This window comes from Lithobates pipiens, unplaced genomic scaffold, assembly GCF_037356315.1.
Source record: "Lithobates pipiens isolate NorthernLeopardFrog02 unplaced genomic scaffold, aLitPip1_a1.2 Scaffold_37, whole genome shotgun sequence".
NCBI lineage: Eukaryota > Metazoa > Chordata > Amphibia > Anura > Ranidae > Lithobates > Lithobates pipiens.
The window spans coordinates 17,191,415-17,214,197 of NW_027507825.1; the positions used below are offsets into that span (position 1 = coordinate 17,191,415).

Consider the following 22,783-nt stretch of genomic DNA (forward strand, 5'->3'; position numbering starts at 1 on the left):
GCAGACTGTACCGCACCCAAGCCTATGTACCGTAGCACCCTAGACAGACCAAGTTACCAGTCCTGATAAAGAGCTTTGTGGAACAAGTGAGTTGTGAATGATTAGCAGACTGCAGCAGAAGGGCAGCAGTCAAGTATAATATTCTTTCTATATTTGGAAGAAAGAATATTATACGTGTACAAGCCTATTACCGTACCACTGATACCAGTCCTGAAAAGAACCTTTGTGGAACTAATAGTAACAGCAAGTCTTTAAAATTATCCTCACTGCCTGACACACTGCTTCCTGCCTGTCCCTATACAAATTGGCAAAAAAGAGTAGGCTGGAACGATTAGCTGGAACAGCTCTTTTGTGGACCTGATAGTAACAGCTAATGATGATGATGATGATGATGATGAAGAAAGACTAATCTGGCTGAGCTGTCCCTAAAATAGCAGCATACAGCGCTCTGTCCCTTTATCTAAACTGACAAAAGAAACTCAGGCTGCTGACCTAACACCTATACCAGTCCTGAAAAGAACTTTTGTGTACCAAATAGCTAGCGTTTTCTCTGTCCCTACTCCACACAGGATCCTTTCCCTACAGTGACAGAAGAAAGAATGTAAAATGGCCACCGGATCGGGTGTATTTATAGGTTAGGGGGAATGTCCAAGTGTCCATGAGCTGTCATGTCTCAATTGGTTGTCCTGTAACACATGATAAACGTGTCACGAAAGGTTAAAGTTCTTGTATACATTAAACACGTAAGTCCGCCGGGGCGAACGACGGAAAAAGGCGTTCGAACCCGCGGACGGCGAAAGTCGGAAATTCGCCGCGAAACGACCGCCGGGCGAACCGTTCGGCCATCACTACTCCTGGAATTTAAATTTTGTAGTGGAGCATAGGCCTGGGAGACTGCATCAAAATGCAGATGCCCTCTCCCGAGTCCATTGCTTGAGCTCCACTGTTGCCTCCACCTCCTTGGCGTTGGGGCACGGGGGGGGGGGGGGGGATATGTACAGGGCGCCGTGGCTGGGTCCTGGAAGGACGCTATGTTTCCCCTCTGTTTGGACTGTGGTCCCCTTTAAGGGAACAAAAGTGGTTAACTCACCTGTCAGAGGAAGTGGGTTTAAAACAAGACAGGAAGTTGTAGATAGGTATGGAGGAGTGTAGAGGAGATGGTGGTTTGCGTTTGGTTTGCAGCAACAAAAGTGGACATCAGTGTCCTGCCTGGAAGCCTCCTGGTAGGGGAAGCTACCTGCAACAGAAATCAAGGACTGTTTGATTGAGACAGAAATTCTGGACTTTGCAAGTCGGTGAGACTGAAATCTTTTTCTTTTGTTTTTGCTGCTGTAAAGCTATTTAAGTTTAATAAACCTCCTTTTGAGTGAAAAGCCTGTGTCCTGCGATCTAGCTGGTCCCCCGAACATTACAATATATATATATATATATATATATATATATATATATATATATATATATATATATATATATATATATATATATATATATATATATATATATATATATATAATGTGTGTATATAAATTCACTGTTTCACAGTATCAATTAACCCCTTATAGTAGCGATTATCTGCATTTTTTTGTACTATAAAGGGCTAATTTATTTTTATTTTTTTAACCTCATGATGACAGCTGATACAAAAGAAAATCCTCCTGCTACTAAACATCTTAGGCCTGGTTCACACCTATGCATTTTTTGGCGCTTTTTGCAGAAACACACTACAGTTGATTTGACATGGTTTCCTATGGGACACGTTCACGGCTATGCTTTTTTCAGCCACTGCGTATTTGGAAAGTGTCCAGGACTTTATTCAACGCAAAACTGTGTTTTTTTTTTTTTTTTGGTTCAATAGAGAAGCTCCAGAAAAGCATGTAATGTGTTTTTGCAGCAATTTGCATTTTTTAATCTGCCCAACAACAAACTGTCCAAAATCAAAGCATAACGAGTGCAAATCGCAGCAAAATCGCAACTGCAAAAAATGCAAACCGCACAGTAAAAAGCACCTCAGAAATGAATCAAAAGCAAAGTGCATAGGTGTGAACCGAGCCTTATGCTGGCCATACGCGTATCAATTTTCAAACAAGAGTATTCATACGAAAAATCTTTATACATTCTGCTTTTCCCATCGCTGTGGTCGAAAACGAACTTTGATTTGACCACATTAATGATTAGAAAATCAACAACGTTCTTAAAATGAATTTTTATTTTATTTTTTTGAAGGAAGACATTGTTTTTGTATGGCCAGCATATAGTATGTTACAGTTCTGTCTGAAAATTAGTTTTTTACATTTTTTATTTCAAGGGAAAAAAATAATTAATCTCCGAGTCTGATGATATTTACCAGATTTACCCTTTAATAGTATATACAGTATACATGTACAGATATTGGCAGCGCTATGAACTCTGATAATATAATAAAATGCCACAGAAATAGTCATGCAGTGCAATTAAATCAATACAGAAAAATACATAATATATTGGAGCTAAAAATCCATGAGATTGTCCATAATAGGTTAAATTCCTGCTTGCGGGATGTTAGACTGTCACCAACACCACCACACGTGAAGAACCAGGGGGGTACTCCCATCCCCCTTTAAATTAAACTCTTACTGGATCTAACAGGGTTATAGGCAGAAAAACACACTGTTTTAATATCGTTATATCCAATCTCCCAGGACAAACTGCATCAGAGGGTTGCATCACCGATGGTCGTCGTAAAGCCACACTCTGATGCGTTTCGTCATCAACTACATCATCTGAGGGCGTGGCTTTACGGAGAGACGACCCATCTTATATACCACTACTAAACCAAGGCAATTTAAAGAGGAAGTAAACCCTGATGAGTTTCCTTCCTCTTTCATTCCCTGCAAAGGTAAAGCATAATGGACTACTATGCATCGCATCGCATTGCATCGCGTAGTAGCCCATTATGTGTCACTTACCTATGCGAACTGCTGGGAGTGTCAGTAAAACGTTATGACACCTCCAAATCAGTTCGCATATCGCAGTGCGATCTGCAAACTCGCACAGGAATTGGATCGCATGGTGTGAACATCCATGCGATCCGATGCTGCTGCGGACCAAAAAAAGGGTCCTGTACCAGTTTGGGCCGGATGCGATGCAAATTCAGCCATACTATCTGTATGGCTGAAATCGCATCGCACAGAGATCAGATGTGATTTGCACTACAGTGTGGTGTGAATCACATCCGATCTCGTACACCGCAGCAGTGTGAACCCAGCCTTATTAAGGTTTTATATAGCGCTAACAGTTTGCTCAGCGCTTTACAACATGAGGGCAGACATTACAGTTACATTACAATTTGGTACAAGAGGAATCGGAGGGCCCTGCTCGTTAGAGCTTACATACATTCCCATAGCCACACTCCTAAACCTTGTGGTTATAACCCCTGTCATTTTTTTTTTTTTTGCCATCTGTGTCCCATTTGCAGAGATTTCCCACCACTTCCTGTCCCATAGCCAAACAGGAAGTGCGGGGGAGGGAAGTCCCTGCCAATTAAGGGAATTCCTTGGGGACCCCCAGATCACCAGAACTAGTGTCCCCATTGGAAGATTTCCCCTCTATTACTTTTCCGAGGACAACCCAACATTTGGGATTTTCCTTTACTTTCAATGATAATGGTAAACAGTCATGTTGGCCACAGAAGGGGTCATCTTCAAACTGTTCCCACAAAGTTGGAAACATGAAATTGTCCAAAATATCTTGGAATGCTGACTCCTTAGGCCAGTGATTCTCAACCCTAGGGTTCCTCCAGAGGTTGTAGGGGTTCCTTCAGCATTGGGCAATTTCTGCCTCTCTGATAAGTTCCCACTCACACCATTGATCTTTTTAGCAATCTGTAAGGAGGTAATTCTTCCCAATGACCACAAGTGTAAGGACCATTCTTCCCACTGACCATCACACTAATGTATCATGAGTTGTAGAGTTCTCATTTTTAGAAGGGGTTCCCCCGAGACCAGAGAACTATCTCAAGGGTTCCTCTGTGTTGAAAAGTTTGAGAAAGACTGCCTTAGGCACTCCCTTCACTGGAACTAAGGGGCCAAGCCCAACCCTTGAGAACCAACCCCCACACCATAATCCCCCCCCCTCCACCAAATGATTTGGACCAGTGCATAAAGTAAGGTCGATAAAGACATGGATGAGCGAGTTTGGGGTGGAGGAACTTGACTGGCCTGTACAGAGTCCTTACCTCAACCCGATAGAACACCTTTTGAGATGAATGGTCAAACATTCCCATAGACCAGTGTTTCTCAAATCCAGTCCTCAGGCCCCCCCAACAGGTCATGTTTTCAGGATTTCCCTCAGATGAAACGGCTGTGGTAATTGCTAAGGCAGTGAAACTGATCAAATCACCTGTGAAAAATAATGGAAAACCTGAAAACATGACCTGTTGGGGGGGCCTGAGGACTGGATTTGAGAAGCACTGCCATAGACCAAGGATATGCAATTAGCGGACCTCCAGATGTTGCAAAACTACAACTCCCATCATGCCTCTGGGTGTCATGCTTGTGGCTGTCAGAGTCTTGCTATGCCTCATGGTACTTGTAGTTTTGCAACAGCTGGAGGTCCGCTAATTGCATATCCCTGGCCTAGACACACTCCTAAACCTTGTGGACGCCCTCCCCGGAAGAGTTGAAGTTGTTATAGCTGCAAAGGTTGGGCCAACTCAATACTGAACCCTCCGGACTTATCTACACAGTCGGACTTTCCGTCAGCAAATGTGCGATCGGAGCTTGTTGTCGGAAATTCCTCACCGCGTGTAGGCTCCATCGGAAATTTCCGTCGCAATAAAAAAAAATTGTGATCTGGCGCTCAAATCCAGTTTTGCGGAAAAATTTCTCGATCGCGTGTACACAATTTCCGACGCACAGCGCGCATGCTCAGGAATCGAGCAGAAGAGCCGCACCGGCCCTTTGAACTTCATTTTTCTCTGGCTCGTCGTACGTGTTGTACGTCACCGCGTTCTTGACGTTTGGAAATTTCCACGACTTTGCGCAACCGCGTGTATGCAAGACAACATCCGTCCTGAAAAAAATCCCATGGAGTTTGTTGTCGGAATGTGCGATGGCGTGTATGCGGCATAAGACTGGGATACCAGTAAAGTTCATATGTGTGTGTGTGTGTGTTAAAGCAGGCGTCCCAATACTTTTGGTAATATAGCGTATGTTCAAAGGTCACTTTCTGTAGCCAGAGAATGAATGTAGAGGAGGATGATTGGATCCCGCCGCCCCGCGTGTCGCCTTGCCCCTGGCCGCTGCCAGACATCCTTTGCGGAGGGAGTTGGCGGCTTCTCCCTCCCGGTCATATGGTTGTCATTAGCGAAGCTTTGTAATACGTTTTACTGATGTGGAAAAGAACCTTCTGTAGTCGCATTCAGTCACATTGCAAACAGGCAACACCCGCCCAGACTTCATCCCCAATCCACAGGGGCTCCGGCCTGCAGCGCTCTGTAATCCAGACAATGTGTTCATTCCATTTATACTCCTCTCCCAGAATGAAAACACGGCCTCTTATACCGAACCAGGCCTTCCGGAGAGACCTACAGATCTCTATGGCAACTCTATAACGCCCCGTACACGCGGGCGGAAATTCTGACGGAAAAAGTCCGATCGGATTATGTTGTCGGAAAATCCGATCGTGCGTCCATCGGACTTTTTCTGTCGGGATTTCCCACGGAAAAAAGTTTAAGAGCTGGATCTAAAATTTTCCGACGACAAAAATCCGATCGGACTTTTTTTCCGATCGCATGTAGAGAATCCCGACGCACAAAGTGCCACGCACGCTCAGAAATAATTTTGGAGACGAACGCTATTGGCTACTGGCCCTCTACGTAGTCCCGTCGTACGTTTTTTATACGTCGCCTCGTTCCGAACGATTGGATTTGTCAACAACTTTGTGTGTATGCAAGACAAGTTTTGGCCAAAATCCGTAGGAGAAAATCCGACTGATTTTATGGTCAGAATGTCGTACACGCTTGCTCCCACTGACACCAATATGGGGCACTATTATTCCGACTGACACCAATGATGGGGCACTATTCTTCCCACTGATACCAATGATGGGGCACTATTCTTCCCACTGACACCAATGATGGGGCGCTATTCTTCCCACTGATACCAATGATGGGGCACTATTCTTCCCACTGATACCAATGATGGGGCACTATTCTTCCCACTGATACCAATGATGGGGCGCTATTCTTCCCACTGATACCAATGATGGGGCACTATTCTTCCCACTGATACCAATGATGGGGCACTATTCTTCCCACTGATACCAATGATGGGGCACTATTCTTCCCACTGATACCAATGATGGGGCACTATTCTTCCCACTGACACCAATGATGGGGCACTATTCTTCCCACTGATACCAATGATGGGGCACTATTCTTCCCACTGATACCAATGATGGGGCACTATTCTTCCCACTGATACCAATGATGGGGCACTATTCTTCCCACTGATACCAATGATGGGGCACTAGTCCTCCCACCGATACCAATGATGGGGCACTATTCTTCCCACCGATACCAATGATGGGGCACTATTCTTCCCACCGATACCAATGATGGGGCACTATTCTTCCCACTGACACCAATGATGGGGCGCTATTCTTCCCACTGATACCAATGATGGGGCACTATTCTTCCCACTGATACCAATGATGGGGCACTATTCTTCCCACTGATACCAATGATGGGGCACTATTCTTCCCACTGATACCAATGATGGGGCACTATTCTTCCCACTGATACCAATGATGGGGCACTATTCTTCCCACCGATACCAATGATGGGGCACTATTCTTCCCACTGATACCAATGATGGGGCACTATTCTTCCCACTGATACCAATGATGGGGCACTATTCTTGCCACTGACACCAATGATGGGGCACTATTCTTGCCACTGACACCAATGATGGGGCACTATTCTTGCCACTGACACCAATGATGGGGCACTATTCTTCCCACTGACACCAATGATGGGGCACTATTCTTCCCACTGATACCAATGATGGGGCACTATTCTTCCCACTGATACCAATGATGGGGCACTATTCTTCCCACTGATACCAATGATGGGGCACTACTCTTCCCACTGATACCAATGATGGGGCACTACTCTTCCCACTGACACCAATGATGGGGCGCTATTCTTCCCACTGATACCAATGATGGGGCGCTATTTTTCCCACTGATACCAATGATGGGGCACTATTCTTCCCACTGATACCAATGATGGGGCACTATTCTTCCCACTGATACCAATGATGGGGCACTATTCTTCCCACTGATACCAATGATGGGGCACTATTCTTCCCACTGATACCAATGATGGGGCACTATTCTTCCCACCGATACCAATGATGGGGCACTATTCTTCCCACTGATACCAATGATGGGGCACTATTCTTCCCACTGATACCAATGATGGGGCACTATTCTTGCCACTGATACCAATGATGGGGCACTATTCTTGCCACTGATACCAATGATGGGGCACTATTCTTGCCACTGATACCAATGATGGGGCACTATTCTTGCCACTGATACCAAAGATGGGGCACTATTCTTGCCACTGATACCAATGATGGGGCACTATTCTTGCCACTGATACCAATGATGGGGCACTATTCTTCCCACTGATACCAATGATGGGGCACTATTCTTCCCACTGATACCAATGATGGGGCACTATTCTTCCCACTGATACCAATGATGGGGCACTATTCTTCCCACTGACACCAATGATGGGGCACTATTCTTCCCACTGACACCAATGATGGGGCACTATTCCTCCCACTGACACCAATGATGGGGCACTATTCTTCCCACTGACACCAGTGATGGGGCACTATTCCTCCCACTGACACCAATGATGGGGCACTATTCCTCCCACTGACACCAATGATGGGGCACTATTCTTCCCACTGACACCAATGATGGGGCACTATTCTTCCCACTGACACCAATGATGGGGCACTATTCTTCCCACTGACACCAATGATGGGGCACTATTCCTCCCACTGACACCAATGATGGGGCACTATTCTTCCCACTGACACCAGTGATGGGGCACTATTCCTCCCACTGACACCAGTGATGGGGCACTATTCCTCCCACTGACACCAGTGATGGGGCACTATTCCTTCCACTGACTGACTGATGATTTGACTTGATACAATACACGTCTACAGGATTTGCACAGTATCGCACTATTGCATGGACTTATTGATTGCATATTGTTTAATGCACTGTATTAATTTTATTTTCAATACGTTATATTGAAATTTTATGCACTTTACTGTTTTGCACATATTTGCACAGTGTTTACACTTTTTTTGCACATTGTTTATATAATATATTTATTGTTAATTTATGTATGATTTTGAATAGTTTGGTTAGCGCCACATAAACCCCCCCCCCCCCTTGAAAATTGAGAACATGCTACCGATTTTTGGCTGGCGGTAATTCGGACAGCTAAATTTCCGATGGACCCCACACACGGTCGCATTTTCCGATTGAAAAGCTCTCATCGGTCTTTTTCTGGCCGGAATTCCGATCGCGTGTACGCGGCATAAGAATTGATATGCTGAAATATCATTTTTGGGTTTAATATTGCTTTTACACGGATTCTACCTTTCCCCATGATATCCAAAATAAACAAAAACATTTGACGTTCTTATAAATTGGCGACACACGCGTTGCAGCCTGACTGTATAATCTCCTCTAGATTGTCCCACGTGAGGACAGGGGGCGTTTATCTCCTGTGGGGGGAGTGATGTGATATGTCATTCTATCTACACTTCGAGAAATTCGTCTCCTATCAAACTGAAACACACCAACACTTCGAAAACATTTAAAAAAAAAAAAAAGAAGAGGAAAACATAACTCATTCGTGTCACTGTTGCGATTGCAAATTCAGCTCCAGCAAAATAAAAAAATAGCCTTTTAAGCTCTGGACAGAGTGAGGAGTCCATTTACAGCAGAGCTTAGACTAAGAGAGGGAAAAGCTGCTCCAGAAGTATGCTGATAGGAGGAGAGAGTAGAGAGACGAGCTTATCGATCTACCGATGCAGGGACAAGACCTGTAAGTTGTAGTTAATTGCGGTAAAGGAAAAAGCAGGTGTCCTTGCCCTGCCTGATAGGACTGTGCTTTGTGCCAGGGCTGTGTGAATCTCGGGGCTGGGTGGACAGAAGAGAGAGATATATATATATATATATATACAGATCCTTTAGCAGGTAAGACAGATCACAAAAATGTATTTCTGTTTCAATAAACCTGATTGAACATTTTCATAAAGTGTAAAGATATATAGCAATCATTTTGGACGCCGTGCCATAGAGACATTTAGCTTAATGGTAATTAACAATAGGGAAGGATAAAAGAAACCGATTGCTGTATGACCCAACAACGACACGTACAGTGCCTTGAAAAAGTATTCATACCCCTTGAAACGTTCCACATTTTGTCATGTTACAATCAAAAACATTCATGTATTTTATGGGATAGAGCAGCCTTTTCTCAACCTTTTCAACACAGAGAAACCCTTTAGCGCAGCTCACTTCTTTTTTCTTTTTTCTGTGAATGTAGTATAACATTTGGGTATTGCTGCTTGTTTCGGTTTTGTTTGATTTGGCTAAGCGCAGTTTTTTCTTTTTTCTACAGAGGAACCCTTAACCACTTTCAGCCCCCGGACCATTTTGCTGGCTTAAGACCAGAGCACTTTTTTGTGATTCGGCACTGCGTCGCTTTAACTGACAATTGCGTGGTCGTGCGACGTGGCTCCCAAACAAAATTGACGTCCTTTTTTCCCCACAAATAGAGCTTTCTTTTGGTGGTATTTGATCACCTCCTTGCGGTTTTTATTTTTTGCGCTATAAACAAAAATAGAGCAACAATTTTGACTTTTTGTTATAATAAATATCCCCCAAAAATATATAAAAAACCTTTTTTTTCCCCTCAGTTTAGGCCGATACGTATTCTTCTACATATTTTTGGTAAAAAAAATCGCAATAAGCGATTATTGATTGGTTTGCGCAAAAGTTATAGCGCTTATAAAATAGGGGATAGTTTTATGGCATTTTTATTAATATTTTTTTTTTTTTTTTTACTAGTAATGGCGGCGATCAGCGATTTTTATTGTGACTGCAACATTACGGCGGGCACATCGGAGATTTCTGACACATTTTTGGGACCATTGTCATTTATACAGCAATCAGTGCTATACAAATGCAGTGATTCCTGTGTAAATTACACTGGCGGTAAAGGGGTTAACCAGGGGGTGGCAGTGTAGGGGTTAAGTGTTCCTAGGGGCGTGTTACTAACTGTGGGGGGCTGGGCTGTGTGTTAGTGAACACTGATCTCTGCTCCAATCACATGAAGCAGAGATCAGCGTCACTTGTTGCTAGGCAGAACGGGGAGATGCTGTTTACAATGGCATCTCCCCGTTCAGCCGCCTCGTGAGACGATCGCGGGTATCCCCGCGGCGATCGAGTCCGCGGGACCTGCGACCAGACTCACGGGGGTCTCGACCGACACACGAGCGTGCCTCCAGCAGGGAGGCATATAAAAATGGACTTACCTGTACGCCAATATGCCTGCCCGTGCCACTTTGGTTGTTGTATGACCGAGCGTCTGATTTTTGTCAAAAAGGGCGTGTGCGGGATTTTGCATAGCATACGAACTATTCGCAAATTGTTGTTTGACAAGCACGAACATAATGACGTACTATGAGAGTATAAAGCGGATGTTCATTTTTCAAGCGCCGCCCTTTGGGCTCCTTCTGCTAATTTCATGTTAGAATTTTGGTGAGCGTGGATTTGCGATTTTCAGATCGTACAAAACAAATTCCTTTTAAAATACGTTTGGCATAACGCCATCAGTATCACCAGCAAAGCAGCTTCATTAATATCCCATTAAAGAAGATGAGAATTGTGCGCTGCGTTTCCAGATTTCATCAATTGCCGCGCCACGAATGTTAAATCTAGATTAGAAACAGTAGTTTACAGGATCAAATTCTTCCCGGTCGTTCCTCAATTCCAAGCATGCATGTTTGTACTTTCAACTTTTGTGTGACGATTTCTGTACCGACCATCCGAAAATCAGACGTTGAGTTCACAGCCGACCAAAAATGTCATAGTCTGCACATACGCCTTTTGTCTGTCGAAAAAAAGTCAAATCGGCTGTCGAAAGCACCGTACTAACGATCCAAAAATCTGCAGACAGATCGTCGTACGAATTCTCCCTTCTGATTTTCATATCGTGTGTATGAGGCCTTAAGCCTCGCACATACGTTTTGGATTTTCGGCAGGGAATTGTGTGATGACAGACTGTCTAAAATCCGGCTGTTAGTACGCTCCATCAGATGTTGTCCAACTTTCCACCAACAAATGTTGGATGGCAGGCTAGTAAATTTTCGGCAGACAACGGTCTATTGTCGGATTTTCGTATTGTGTCTACAAAAGTCCAAAGAACAAAACGCGCATGCTTGGAATCAATGCTCACCAAACACGACATTCACAGAAGGTGCCCAAAGGGTGGCGCTCAAGAGCTGAAATTCCATGTTGTAAGTTCGCGTTTGTTGGCGGACAATTGTGTGCCATTAGTATGCGAGACAAGTTCCTGGCACACGCCCTTCAGACAAAAGTCTGACGCTCTGTTGGCCATCAATCCGATCGTGTGTACGAGACTTTAGAGAACCTTAGCAAACACACAGAATCGTGAAGGCCAAGGAACACACCAGGCAGGTTCGGGATAAAGTTGTGGAGAAGTATAAAGCGGGGTTAGGTTCTAAAAAAAATTCCCAAGCTTTGAACATCTCACAGAGCACTGTTCAATCCATCATCCAAAAATGTAAGGGAAGTATGGGCACAACTGTAAACCTACCAAGACATGGCCGTCCACCTAAACTGACCGGCCGGGCAAGGAGAGCATTCTTCAGAGAAGAGCCAAGAGATCCATGGTGACTCTGGAGGAGCTGCAGAGATCCACAGCTCAGGGGGGAGAATCTGTCCACAGGACAACTATCAGTTCAAGCACTGTTCGAACCATCATCCAAAAATGGACGCCGAGTTCCAGTTTAAAGTGCAGCTGTCGTGTAGCGTAAGACGGTATGCTGGCCTCCTTCTGACAGCCTGGAACAAGCTTCCTGTAAAGGAGTGTCAAAAAAAGTGTTGAGGACTCATTGAAGCATCAAGAGAACTAGAAGTCTCATGACATTTTCCATTTAACTTCTTCAGATCCGCGTTATAGCTGAATGATGGCTACAGCGTGGGCCTACTTTGCCAGGAGGGCGTCAACAGTCCTCCTCCTGTGCCCGAAGTAAAGTTTATTTTTGCACTTCTACCTACAGGTAAGCCTATAATAAGGCTTACTTGAAGATATCGTGAATATCTCCTAAACCTGTACTGTTTAGAAGATATTCACAACTGCATGCAGCCAGTTACGTCACGGCGCATGTACTCTGAAGGGACGGTGTGCCCGTGCTGTCCCTTCAGAGCCCCGTGCCGCGGTCCATGACACCTGTGCGCATGCGCGGGAGTGATAATAAAATGACAGCTATCCGCACACCTTGAAGGAAGACTGGGTGAAGACTGAAGCCCTCTCGGTGGTGACAGTGCGCCACAGGAGGGCTTTGTTCTAAGGCAAGTATTTCATAATATGCTAGTATGCCATGCATACTAGTACATTATACCTTTACCTTGCAGGGTTAAAAACATTGTGCGGTTTACTACCGCTTTAACTTCACACTATATTACCAAAAGTATTGGGACACCTGCCTTTACACATGCACTTTAATGGTTTCCCAGTCTTAGTTCCTAGGGTTCAATATTAAATTGGCCCACCCTTTGCCGCTAGACCAGCTTCAGCTCTTCTGGGAAGGCCGTCCACAAGGTTTAGGAGAGTGTCTATGGGAATGTTTGACCATTCTTCCCAAAGGTTTTCTATCGGGTTGAGGTCAGGACTCTGTACAGGCCAGTCAGGTCCCTCCACCCCAAACTCGCTCATCCATGTCTTTATGGACCTTACTTTGTACACTGGTCCAAATGATTTGGTGGAGGGGGGTATTATGGTGTGGGGGTTGTTTTTCAGGGGTTGGGCTTGGCCCCTGAGTACCAGTGAAGGAAGCTCCTAAGGTGTCAGCATACCAAAACATTTTGGACAATTTCATGCTCCCAACTTTGTGGAAACAGTTTGAAGATGACCCCTTCTGTTCCAACATGACTGTTTACCATTATCAGTGAAAGTAAAGGATTAATTTGCAGGGATCCCCCACAATTTTTGGTTGGCTATGGGACAGGAAGTGATGGGAATTCTCTGCAATGGTCAAACTAAATACAAAAAAAATGAAACTGACAGGGGTTATAACCCTCCCTTGCTCTATCCTAAATGGAAAACAAAGATTTGCCTATAGTCCTACTTTAACCACTTGCTTACCGGGCCTTTTCTGGAACTTTTTGTTCACAAGTTTAAATTTGGTATTTTTTTGCTGGAAAATTACTTGGAACCCCGAAACTATTATTTTTTATATATATATAGATAGATAGATAGATAGATAGATAGATAGATAGATAGATAGTAGCACTGACCCCCGAAAGAGCTGCTGGTTTTATTTGGGCTTACCGTTACCTTCTTGTTTGCTTCCCCGTCTAGGGATTCCCGTGGTAGATGGCCCAAAGAATGTGGAAACTGACACTGAATCTTCTTTTGGGTTATTTATTTAGAACAGAAGCAGAGTCTTTCAATAAAGGGTAGAGGGTTAGGAGGAAATTCAGGTACTTGGATTGCAAAAGAATGGAAGAATGAAAAATCCAGAGAATAGCAACTGTTTCACAACTGGATTTAACAACCCCCGGATAGACCTCCTCTCACTAGGCCTAGCAGCCGGTGGGATGCTCGGTAAAGTCTCTGCCACAGACTTGTGATGTACACTTTAGCGTTACTGAGGGACGTAGATAAACTTAAAGAGCTAACATACGGTACCAGGTTCTCTCAGCCGATCCGGCGATACCATATGAATGTTGATCCAGGTAGCGTCCTTCAACTAAGTCTCCAGGCTCCTTCAGAGAAGCCAGCCTTGTGCACGGCCTTCTCTTGAAGAGTCCTCCCCTGGGGTTCTTCAGTTGCTGGGCCTCTCCCTTCAGATAAGAGGACACCGGACCACCCTTGGATCAGTAGGCCCCGAAACTTCACTCGGGCCTGTCCCTGCACTTACGTCACCTTGTGCCAGCCGGGCCCCGAAACTCAAGATGCATGGTTCCGCACCCCAGGCCAGGAGGACCACCAGAACCAAACGGACAGAAAAAAAATCTCCCCGCTAACGTGGCATCGGTACCTTAAATACCACCCCCCCCCCCCCCAGAATGCACAGCAGGAGAACACTCCCACTGGGCTGGTTTTCGAGAGGATAGTGGCATTCAATGCACCCAGCTAGACTGCGTCTTGCCAGCAGTGACAGCGACACCTGTGGTCAAGGAAAGAGGGAAGGGGGCTCTCAGTGGATCAAAAGATTCTAGTGTGGTGGTCTCATCCCTGATACATTTTAAACAAAAAAATCCCCCTATATAAATGGGATTATAAGTGACCACCAACACCACACACATATCAAAAACATGAATATTTTATTAACAAATACAGAACAAAAGATACACATAAATACATTAAAACCAGAGGGACTACTAAGCAAACAGTGTCCCAATGGTGTAGCAAAATGTTATAAACACATAATTACATTAAAAAAAAACGAACCAATAAATATTAATCATACTCTAAGCTGATGACCCCACAACCGACACGTTTCTAGTTGCTGAAAACTTTCCTCAGGGGTGAAGAGCAAAAAGTTGGGTGGTAAGTTGATAATTCTGAGATAATAAATCAAAGGGATGTAGCCACTTCCATTCTTTTGCAATCCGCTTGATCCCTTTGCCACACACATGGAAACACTCTGTGATTTGTCAATTAATCTATGCGCCGCATTGCCGAGCCCCTGGCTTCAGTCTCTCCTGCTGGCACATCCTCTTTGCAAATCTTGAGCCTATTGAAGCTTTTTGCTTATTTTGAGTATAACCTTTTGTATATGAGAATTAAGGCACCTACAGATTTGTGCAACCCATTTTTTCTTTACACAGAAGATTGGGAAGGGTGGACCAAAAGGGAAGTAGTCCTGGCCAAATACCAGTCTGGGACAAAGCCACACAAACCAGTGACAGGCATTTGTATGTAATGGTCCCAATACATCTATCTTTGATTTAATATCTCAGATTATTATCAACTTACCACCCAACTTTTTGCTCTTCACCCCTGAGGAAAGTTTTCAGCAACTAGAAACGCGTCAGGTTGTGGGGTCATCAGCTTTGAGTATGATTAATATTTATTGGTTAGTTTTTTTTTTTTTATGTAATTATGTGTTTATAACATTTTGCTACACCATTGGGACACTGTTTGCTTAGTAGTCCCTCTGGTTTTAATGTATTTATGTGTATCTTTTGTTCTGTATTTGTTAATAAAATATTCATGTTTTTGATTTGTGTGTTGTGCCTGTGGTCAAGGAGAACCCAGTACAACCCAGCTAGGCTGGTACTGAGACCAGAAATTTTGAGAAATAGGTCCCAAAGCCCAACTGTGGCTTCAGGCAAATTAACTTTTCAAAACCATAGCCAGCGCTACATATATAATATATATATATATATTTTTAGCAGAGACAATAGAGCAGTGATGGCGAACCTTGGCACCCCAGATGTTTTGGAACTACATTTCCCATGATGCTCAGCTACACTGCAGAGTGCATGAGCATCATGGGAAATGTAGTTCCAAAACATCTAGGGTGCCAAGGTTCGCCATCACTGCCCTAGAGAATAAAATTATGATTCTTGCAATATTTTATGTCTCATTGTATTTGCGCAGCGGTCTTTCAAATGCAATAAAAAAATTAAAAAAACTTGCACATTCAAGTCAATGGGACCAGGCTGCAACTGCAAGCCAAACACTTGCTTTATGGTAGTTCCATTCAAAACTGTTGCCAAAGAGAAAACAATCATTTTTAGGGGGTGACAGGATGGCCTTCAAAAAGCACTTTTCAGGGACTGCACTAGTGTGCACTTAGCCTAATTTTGTAAAGCGTTGTGCACATTGTTGGGCCTATATAAAGCTTGCCTAATATTAATTAGAATAATGTACAGTAAGTCCAGTAAATCTTTATTTTGCATGTCCAGAGAGTTACAAAAGAATTCCAACAAATTTCAGGGGCGTTGTGTTTGTTATTAGGAAGCTAAGATGATAAATTGCTAACACAACACTACTTCTTCTCATAACAGGCTTACATCAAGATTTACCAAGGAGAGGAGTTACCACACCCAAAATCAATGTTACAGGTAAACCAGTTTCATTTTTCATTTTTCAAATGCTTGTAAGCAGGGCCATCTTTAATAGTGATTGGACCCCCGAGCAAAACTTTTCTTGGAGGGGGGGGGCCCCCTCATACAGTTTTGCTCTCCACCTGCTCTGAGACATACAATAAATAGCAGCTAGACTCAAAATCAGTTTACTGAATTAGATCAGGCAGCTTTTGCGATTGGTTGCCAGAGGTTACAGTGTATCATTACCGCTCACTGACTGGTTGCTAGAGGTTACAGCACACATTACGGTTCACTTATTAGTAGCTAGTGGTTACAGCACATGATTTCTTCTTGTTGCTAGAGATTACTGTGGATATAACCTCAGGGGGGCATGATATACATATCAATGCCACCGGCCGCCACTATTTACATATGAATGCTGTCGCTATTTACATATGAATGCTGGTAATTTACATGTAAACACAGTGTCTGCAGGTGAGTCATCTGTACACAACAATAGGGCAGAGCTGGGCAGCATTAGTAGCAGCACTTCACATTGAGATATTGGAACACGGCACAGGACTAAAACCTCAAGGGATGAGGGAATTTAAACCAGAATAGTTGGCAAGTATGAGGCAGCTGCTTTGGGCCCCGCAACAATGACAGGGCCCAGAGCAGCTGCCCCTTTTGCCCTGCCTTAAAAATGGCTCTGCTTGTAAGGTGATTTAGGCTGGATTCACACCTATGCATTTTTAGTGCTTTTTGCATTTTTCAGATTTGTACTACAGTTCATTCACCATTGTTTCCTATGGAACACGTTCTGTTGTGCAAATCTGCAAAATGCAGAATCCAGCCTTAAAGTTTATCTAAACTCAAACCCAAAAATGGAATATACTGCATATTACCAGTCATTAAAGGGTGACTCCACTTTTGTTTAGAAAAAAATATTCCCCTCTGGGTGATCTATGTACATTACAAGGATTTTAAAAAACTTTGTTGCATATTCCTAACTTTTATTTTTCTGAAGGAATAGCGTTTTGTCTGCAGTGACGGCCGCTCCATTAGGGTGCAGGGGCGCCGCCCCCTAATCCATGCACCCCGCCCCTAATCTACATGCAGGGAGCCGGACGTATGGATTCCAATGATGTTTTTTTTTTTTTCTTTTTTTTTTAAGCAAATGATTAGAGCCGGAGGCTGTAATTGGTTTAAAAAAAAAGGGTGGATTTGGGGCGCAGAGCACTACGCCCTGAGCCAACCCAGCTAATTAATATTCGCTAATGTTTTCCTGCTTCTCCTCCTGGCCAATCAGGAATTGGGTCCTGGGACCTGATTGGCTGAGAGTCTTAAGACTCACTTCCTGTTCCTGTTCGGCCAACTTTGACCCACTTCCTGTTTGGCTGGGAGGAGAAGCAATGCCTCGGGACTTTCCATGACAAGCTGCAGCATGCTGGAGCGAGGAGCAGCTTAAGGAAAGGCCACAAATCACCTCCTTCCCGTCCATCTCCTGTGGGGGGGGGGGTGGTTGTTGGCTGTGATAGTGTGAGTGAGGGGTGGCAGGTTTTCTTTGACCGCCACTGGCCGCCACTGTTTGTGTCCATGTGAGGGAATCTGTATGGGAGTGGTTTTGGTGTTTATCAATCAGCTGCTGCACCTGCAGGGCTCTAATAAAGAAGCTTGCAGGGTCCGCATCCCTTTAGATGGGATTTCTGTTTGGCAGGGGATTCTCCAAATCAAATATGTATCTTAGTGCAGACTTCTGGCAAAATCAGGAAGCCAATCACACAAGCAGGAAATTACATATATGGGGGTGCTCTGTATACCATCTGTGTACAGAACACCTCCAGGTTGCCATATTGCATTTTACAGAAAATCACAGAGCTGCAAAAGGAAAGGTAATTTTTAATAACATTTAATTACAATATGACTTGTGTCGCAATTGTATACACTATATATGTCTGTGTGTGTGTGTGTGTGTGTGTGTGTGTGTGTGTGTGTGTATATATTTATTTATTTTTTTGTTAATTTTTTTCCCCACAAAAATGTAGTTAACCTTTAAATGCGGGTGCTGCAATAGTTACCTTTTAAGACCTTTTTTACCCTGTGATCCTACCAATAACACATTTCCTGCCCTAGGGTGACAACACTTACTCACTATGATGTACAGTGAGTAAGGAGGAGCAGTGTTGTCATCCTAGGACAGAACAACAGAACACATCCCCCATTCCTCATCTTTATTACATAGGTGGAAGGTGTTTTGTAGCTCACAGGAGATGGAAGGGAATTTTTGAGATTTCAGATCATCTCAGGGGAAGTGATAAGGACACTGGATTTCCTACAGAATCACAAGTATTTTCTGAAAATATGCTTAGCTGGGAAAAATAAAAAGAATGCAGCCGGCTAAGGTCAGGTAAGCTGTAACATTATATTTATTGTCCATAGGTCACTTACCTTTCATAACTGACCTCAGTGAGAATACAAGTACATTTTAGGCAGGCTGTAGAGGGTGCAGACTAGTCCTGTGGTAACTTTCCAGCTTCTAATAGTCTCTTACGGCATATTTCCTGTCTCCAAACACATCTGTGGTATTTCTGCAGTCTCTGACCTTCCACTGTATTATGTCCAGTCTCTGACCATCCACTACAGCATGTCCAGTCTCTGATCATCCACTACAGCATGTCCAGTCTCTGACCATCCACTACAGCATGTCCAGTCTCTGATCATCCACTACAGCATGTCCAGTCTCTGATCATCCACTACAGCATGTCCAGTCTCTGATCATCCACTACAGCATGTCCAGTCTCTGACCATCCACTATAGTATGTCCAGTCTCTGACCATCCACTGTATTATATCCAGTCTCTGACCATCCACTGTATTATATCCAGTCTCTGACCATCCACTATAGTATGTCCAGTCTCTGACCATCCACTATAGTATGTCCAGTCTCTGACCATCCACTGTATTATGTCCAGTCTCTGACCATCCACTACAGCATGTCCAGTCTCTGATCATCCACTACAGCATGTCCAGTCTCTGACCATCCACTACAGCATGTCCAGTCTCTGATCATCCACTACAGCATGTCCAGTCTCTGATCATCCACTACAGCATGTCCAGTCTCTGACCATCCACTATAGTATGTCCAGTCTCTGACCATCCACTATAGTATGTCCAGTCTCTGACCATCCACTGTATTATATCCAGTCTCTGATCATCCACTACAGCATGTCCAGTCTCTGACCATCCACTATAGTATGTCCAGTCTCTGACCATCCACTGTATTATGTCCAGTCTCTGACCATCCACTACAGCATGTCCAGTCTCTGATCATCCACTACAGCATGTCCAGTCTCTGATCATCCACTACAGCAGCATGTCCAGTCTCTGATCATCCACTACAGCATGTCCAGTCTCTGACCATCCACTATAGTATGTCCAGTCTCTGACCATCCACTACAGCATGTCCAGTCTCTGATCATCCACTACAGCATGTCCAGTCTCTGACCATCTGCTATAGTATGTCCAGTCTCTGACCATCCACTGTATTATGTCCAGTCTCTGACCATCCACTGTATTATGTCCAGTCTCTGACCATCCACTATAGTATGTCCAGTCTCTGACCATCCACTGTATTATGTCCAGTCTCTGACCATCCGCTATAGTATGTCCAGTCTCTGACCATCCACTATAGTATGTCCAGTCTCTGACCATCCGCTGTATTATGTCCAGTCTCTGACCATCCACTATAGTATGTCCAGTCTCTGACCATCCGCTGTATTATGTCCAGTCTCTGACCATCCACTATAGTATGTCCAGTCTCTGACCATCCACTATAGTATGTCCAGTCTCTGACCATCCACTATAGTATGTCCAGTCTCTGACCATCCACTATAGTATGTCCAGTCTCTGACCATCCGCTATAGTATGTCCAGTCTCTGACCATCCGCTATAGTATGTCCAGTCTCTGACCATCCGCTATAGTATGTCCAGTCTCTGACCATCCACTGTATTATGTCCAGTCTCTGACCATCCACTATAGTATGTCCAGTCTCTGACCATCCACTGTATTATGTCCAGTCTCTGACCATTTTCTGTAGCACTCCATAGATTGAACATATGTGTGGCCATTTTGTGATGTCACTGCCACTCTCAAGGCCCCCTTATATCAAGTAAGTTGACCACCGCTGTTCTGACCCTTTTTCAGTAAAATGTTCTTGCTGTCTGTCCCCCATAGGAGTGACTTCACAATACTCCTTCACTTGAAATCTACAATATTTCATATAATCCACGGCGCTCCTAACAGCTGTTGATGCTTCCAAAATAGTGGGTGCTTTATTGTAAAAAACCAACAGATTGCCACTTTTACCTTGATAAACGTGTCCTCAAAAAACATGGATGAGGCCCCAAATGTTGCATAACAAGTTTGTGACAATAGTATTATTATAGGAACTAGCGCGATCTCAAATGATTGAGTGGATCTGACCTAAAGACTTGAACTCCAAAGTTGTGCAAGAAACAGGGACATACACGTTATTACCCAAAGTATTGGGACGCCTTTACACGCACATGAAGTTTAATGGCATCCCAGTCTTCATCCGTAGAGTTCAATATTGAGTTGAAACTCTTCTGGGAAGCCCGTCCACAAGGTTTAGGAGTGTCTATGGGAATGTTTGGCCATTCTTCCAGATGCGTATTTGTGAGGTCAGGCACTGATGTTGAATGAGAAGGCCTGGCTCGCAGTCTCCACTCTAATTTATCCCAAAAGTGTTCTATCAGGTTGAGGTCAGGACTCTGTGCAGGCCAGCCAAGTTCCTCCACCCCAAACTCACTCAACTATGTCTTTATATCACTATATTGTTTATATGAGATATTTATGGTATGTTTCGTTTTTTTATTGCTCTTTTTACATATTAGTCCTGAGGAAGGGGAAGGTCTTTCCCCACGAAACGCGTTGGCTGTATTTGATCCTCTTAAACAATAAATGTTTCAAAAAGTGATATCAACTTTTGTATTAGGCACTCCTCGATACTCAGCCATTGGAGGGCAGGTGACACTTTTTTGCTTTTATGTGATCTCCCAAACAGGGACACATGGCTACAAAAATAAAAACTTGACAGATTTTATCCTTATTCGCTCTGCAATGAAAACTATAGTTTTGACTGGAGTTGGGCTTTAATAGATATCTCAAAAATCAGCCTGCGTTTAGTTTAACAAACCCCCCTGATTTTTATCGTCTTTTTCATCAGGCTACAGCAGAAGCTAACAACTTGGCGGCCGTGGCCACAGCAAAAGACTTGTACAATAAGAAAATGGAAGAGGTAAGTGAATCCATTTTGATGAAATCATTTCCACTTGCATGTGGGCTGGGTGCAGCGTGGTGCGGCAGCAAAAATCACACTGAGGCCCAGATGCAGAAAAACAAGTATTTTAAAGAACTTGCAAAAGCCGAAACCACATTCCAGGCGGAGAGAATGCCCAACCAGGAAGCTCAGTCAATGTAGCGGAGAGTGGTACTAGTAGGCCTGCGTTGAAGGCAGCGTCTGGCGAGGGAGGTGGAGTGTGGTGTGGCCGGTCCGACCCAAGTAGACGCTTTCAGAAGAGTAGACATAGGTCTGACCCAAGCGGGGGCTTTCAGAAATATAGACATTGGCCCTACTCTTCTGGAACCTCTCCCTGCCACTATTATTATTATTATTATTCAGGATTTATATAGCGCCAACAGTTTGCACAGCGCTTTACAACATGAGGGCAGACAGTACACATACAATACAAATCAATACAGGAGGGATCAGAGGGCCCCCTGCTCGTTAGAGCTTACAATCTAGAAGGGAGGGTCAAGTGGAAACAAAAAAGGTGATAACTGTGGGGGGTGAGTTGATGGAGAAAATGAAAACACAGTTTGTTAGGTGTGGGTAGGGAAGGCTTCTCTGAAGAGAAGGGTTTTCAGGGATGGTCTAAAAGCTCATAAAGTAGGAGATAGGCGGACAGATTGGGGTAGGGCATTCCATAGGATTGGAGAGGCTTTGGAAAAGTCCTGGAGGCGAGTATGGGAGGAGGTGATGAGGGAGCTAGAGAGCAGGAGGTCTTGAGAGGAACGAAGAGAACGAGTAGGTTGGTATTTAGAGAATAGGCCAGTGATGTAGCTGGGGGCAGAGTTGTGGACGGCTTTCTATGTAGTTGTTAGTATTTTGAATTTAATTCTTTGACCGAGCGGAAGCCAGTAGAGGGATTGACAGAGAGGGGTAGCCGAGACAGAGCGATTGGTAAGGTGGATGAGTCTGGCAGCGGCATTCATGATGGATTGAAGAGGTGATAGACTATGTAGAGGTAAGCCAATGAGAAGGGAGTTGCGGTAGTCGAGGCGAGAGATGACCAACGAGTGAATTAAGAGCTTTGTTGTCTCATTGGTTAGAAAGGGG

General features: G+C 44.1%; 1 protein-coding gene across 2 annotated transcripts in view; it reads left to right on the forward strand.

Annotated features, from left to right (window-relative positions):
• Positions 1–22,783, forward strand: part of ATL1 (atlastin GTPase 1) — a 167,209-nt gene that overhangs the window by 130,504 nt on the left and 13,922 nt on the right. For both annotated transcript variants that reach the window (XM_077466774.1, XM_077466773.1), the window contains 2 exons: positions 16,345–16,401; positions 21,611–21,682. In XM_077466774.1, the coding sequence (XP_077322900.1) occupies positions 16,345–16,401; positions 21,611–21,682 (129 nt within the window). The remainder of the gene's footprint in view (positions 1–16,344; positions 16,402–21,610; positions 21,683–22,783) is intronic.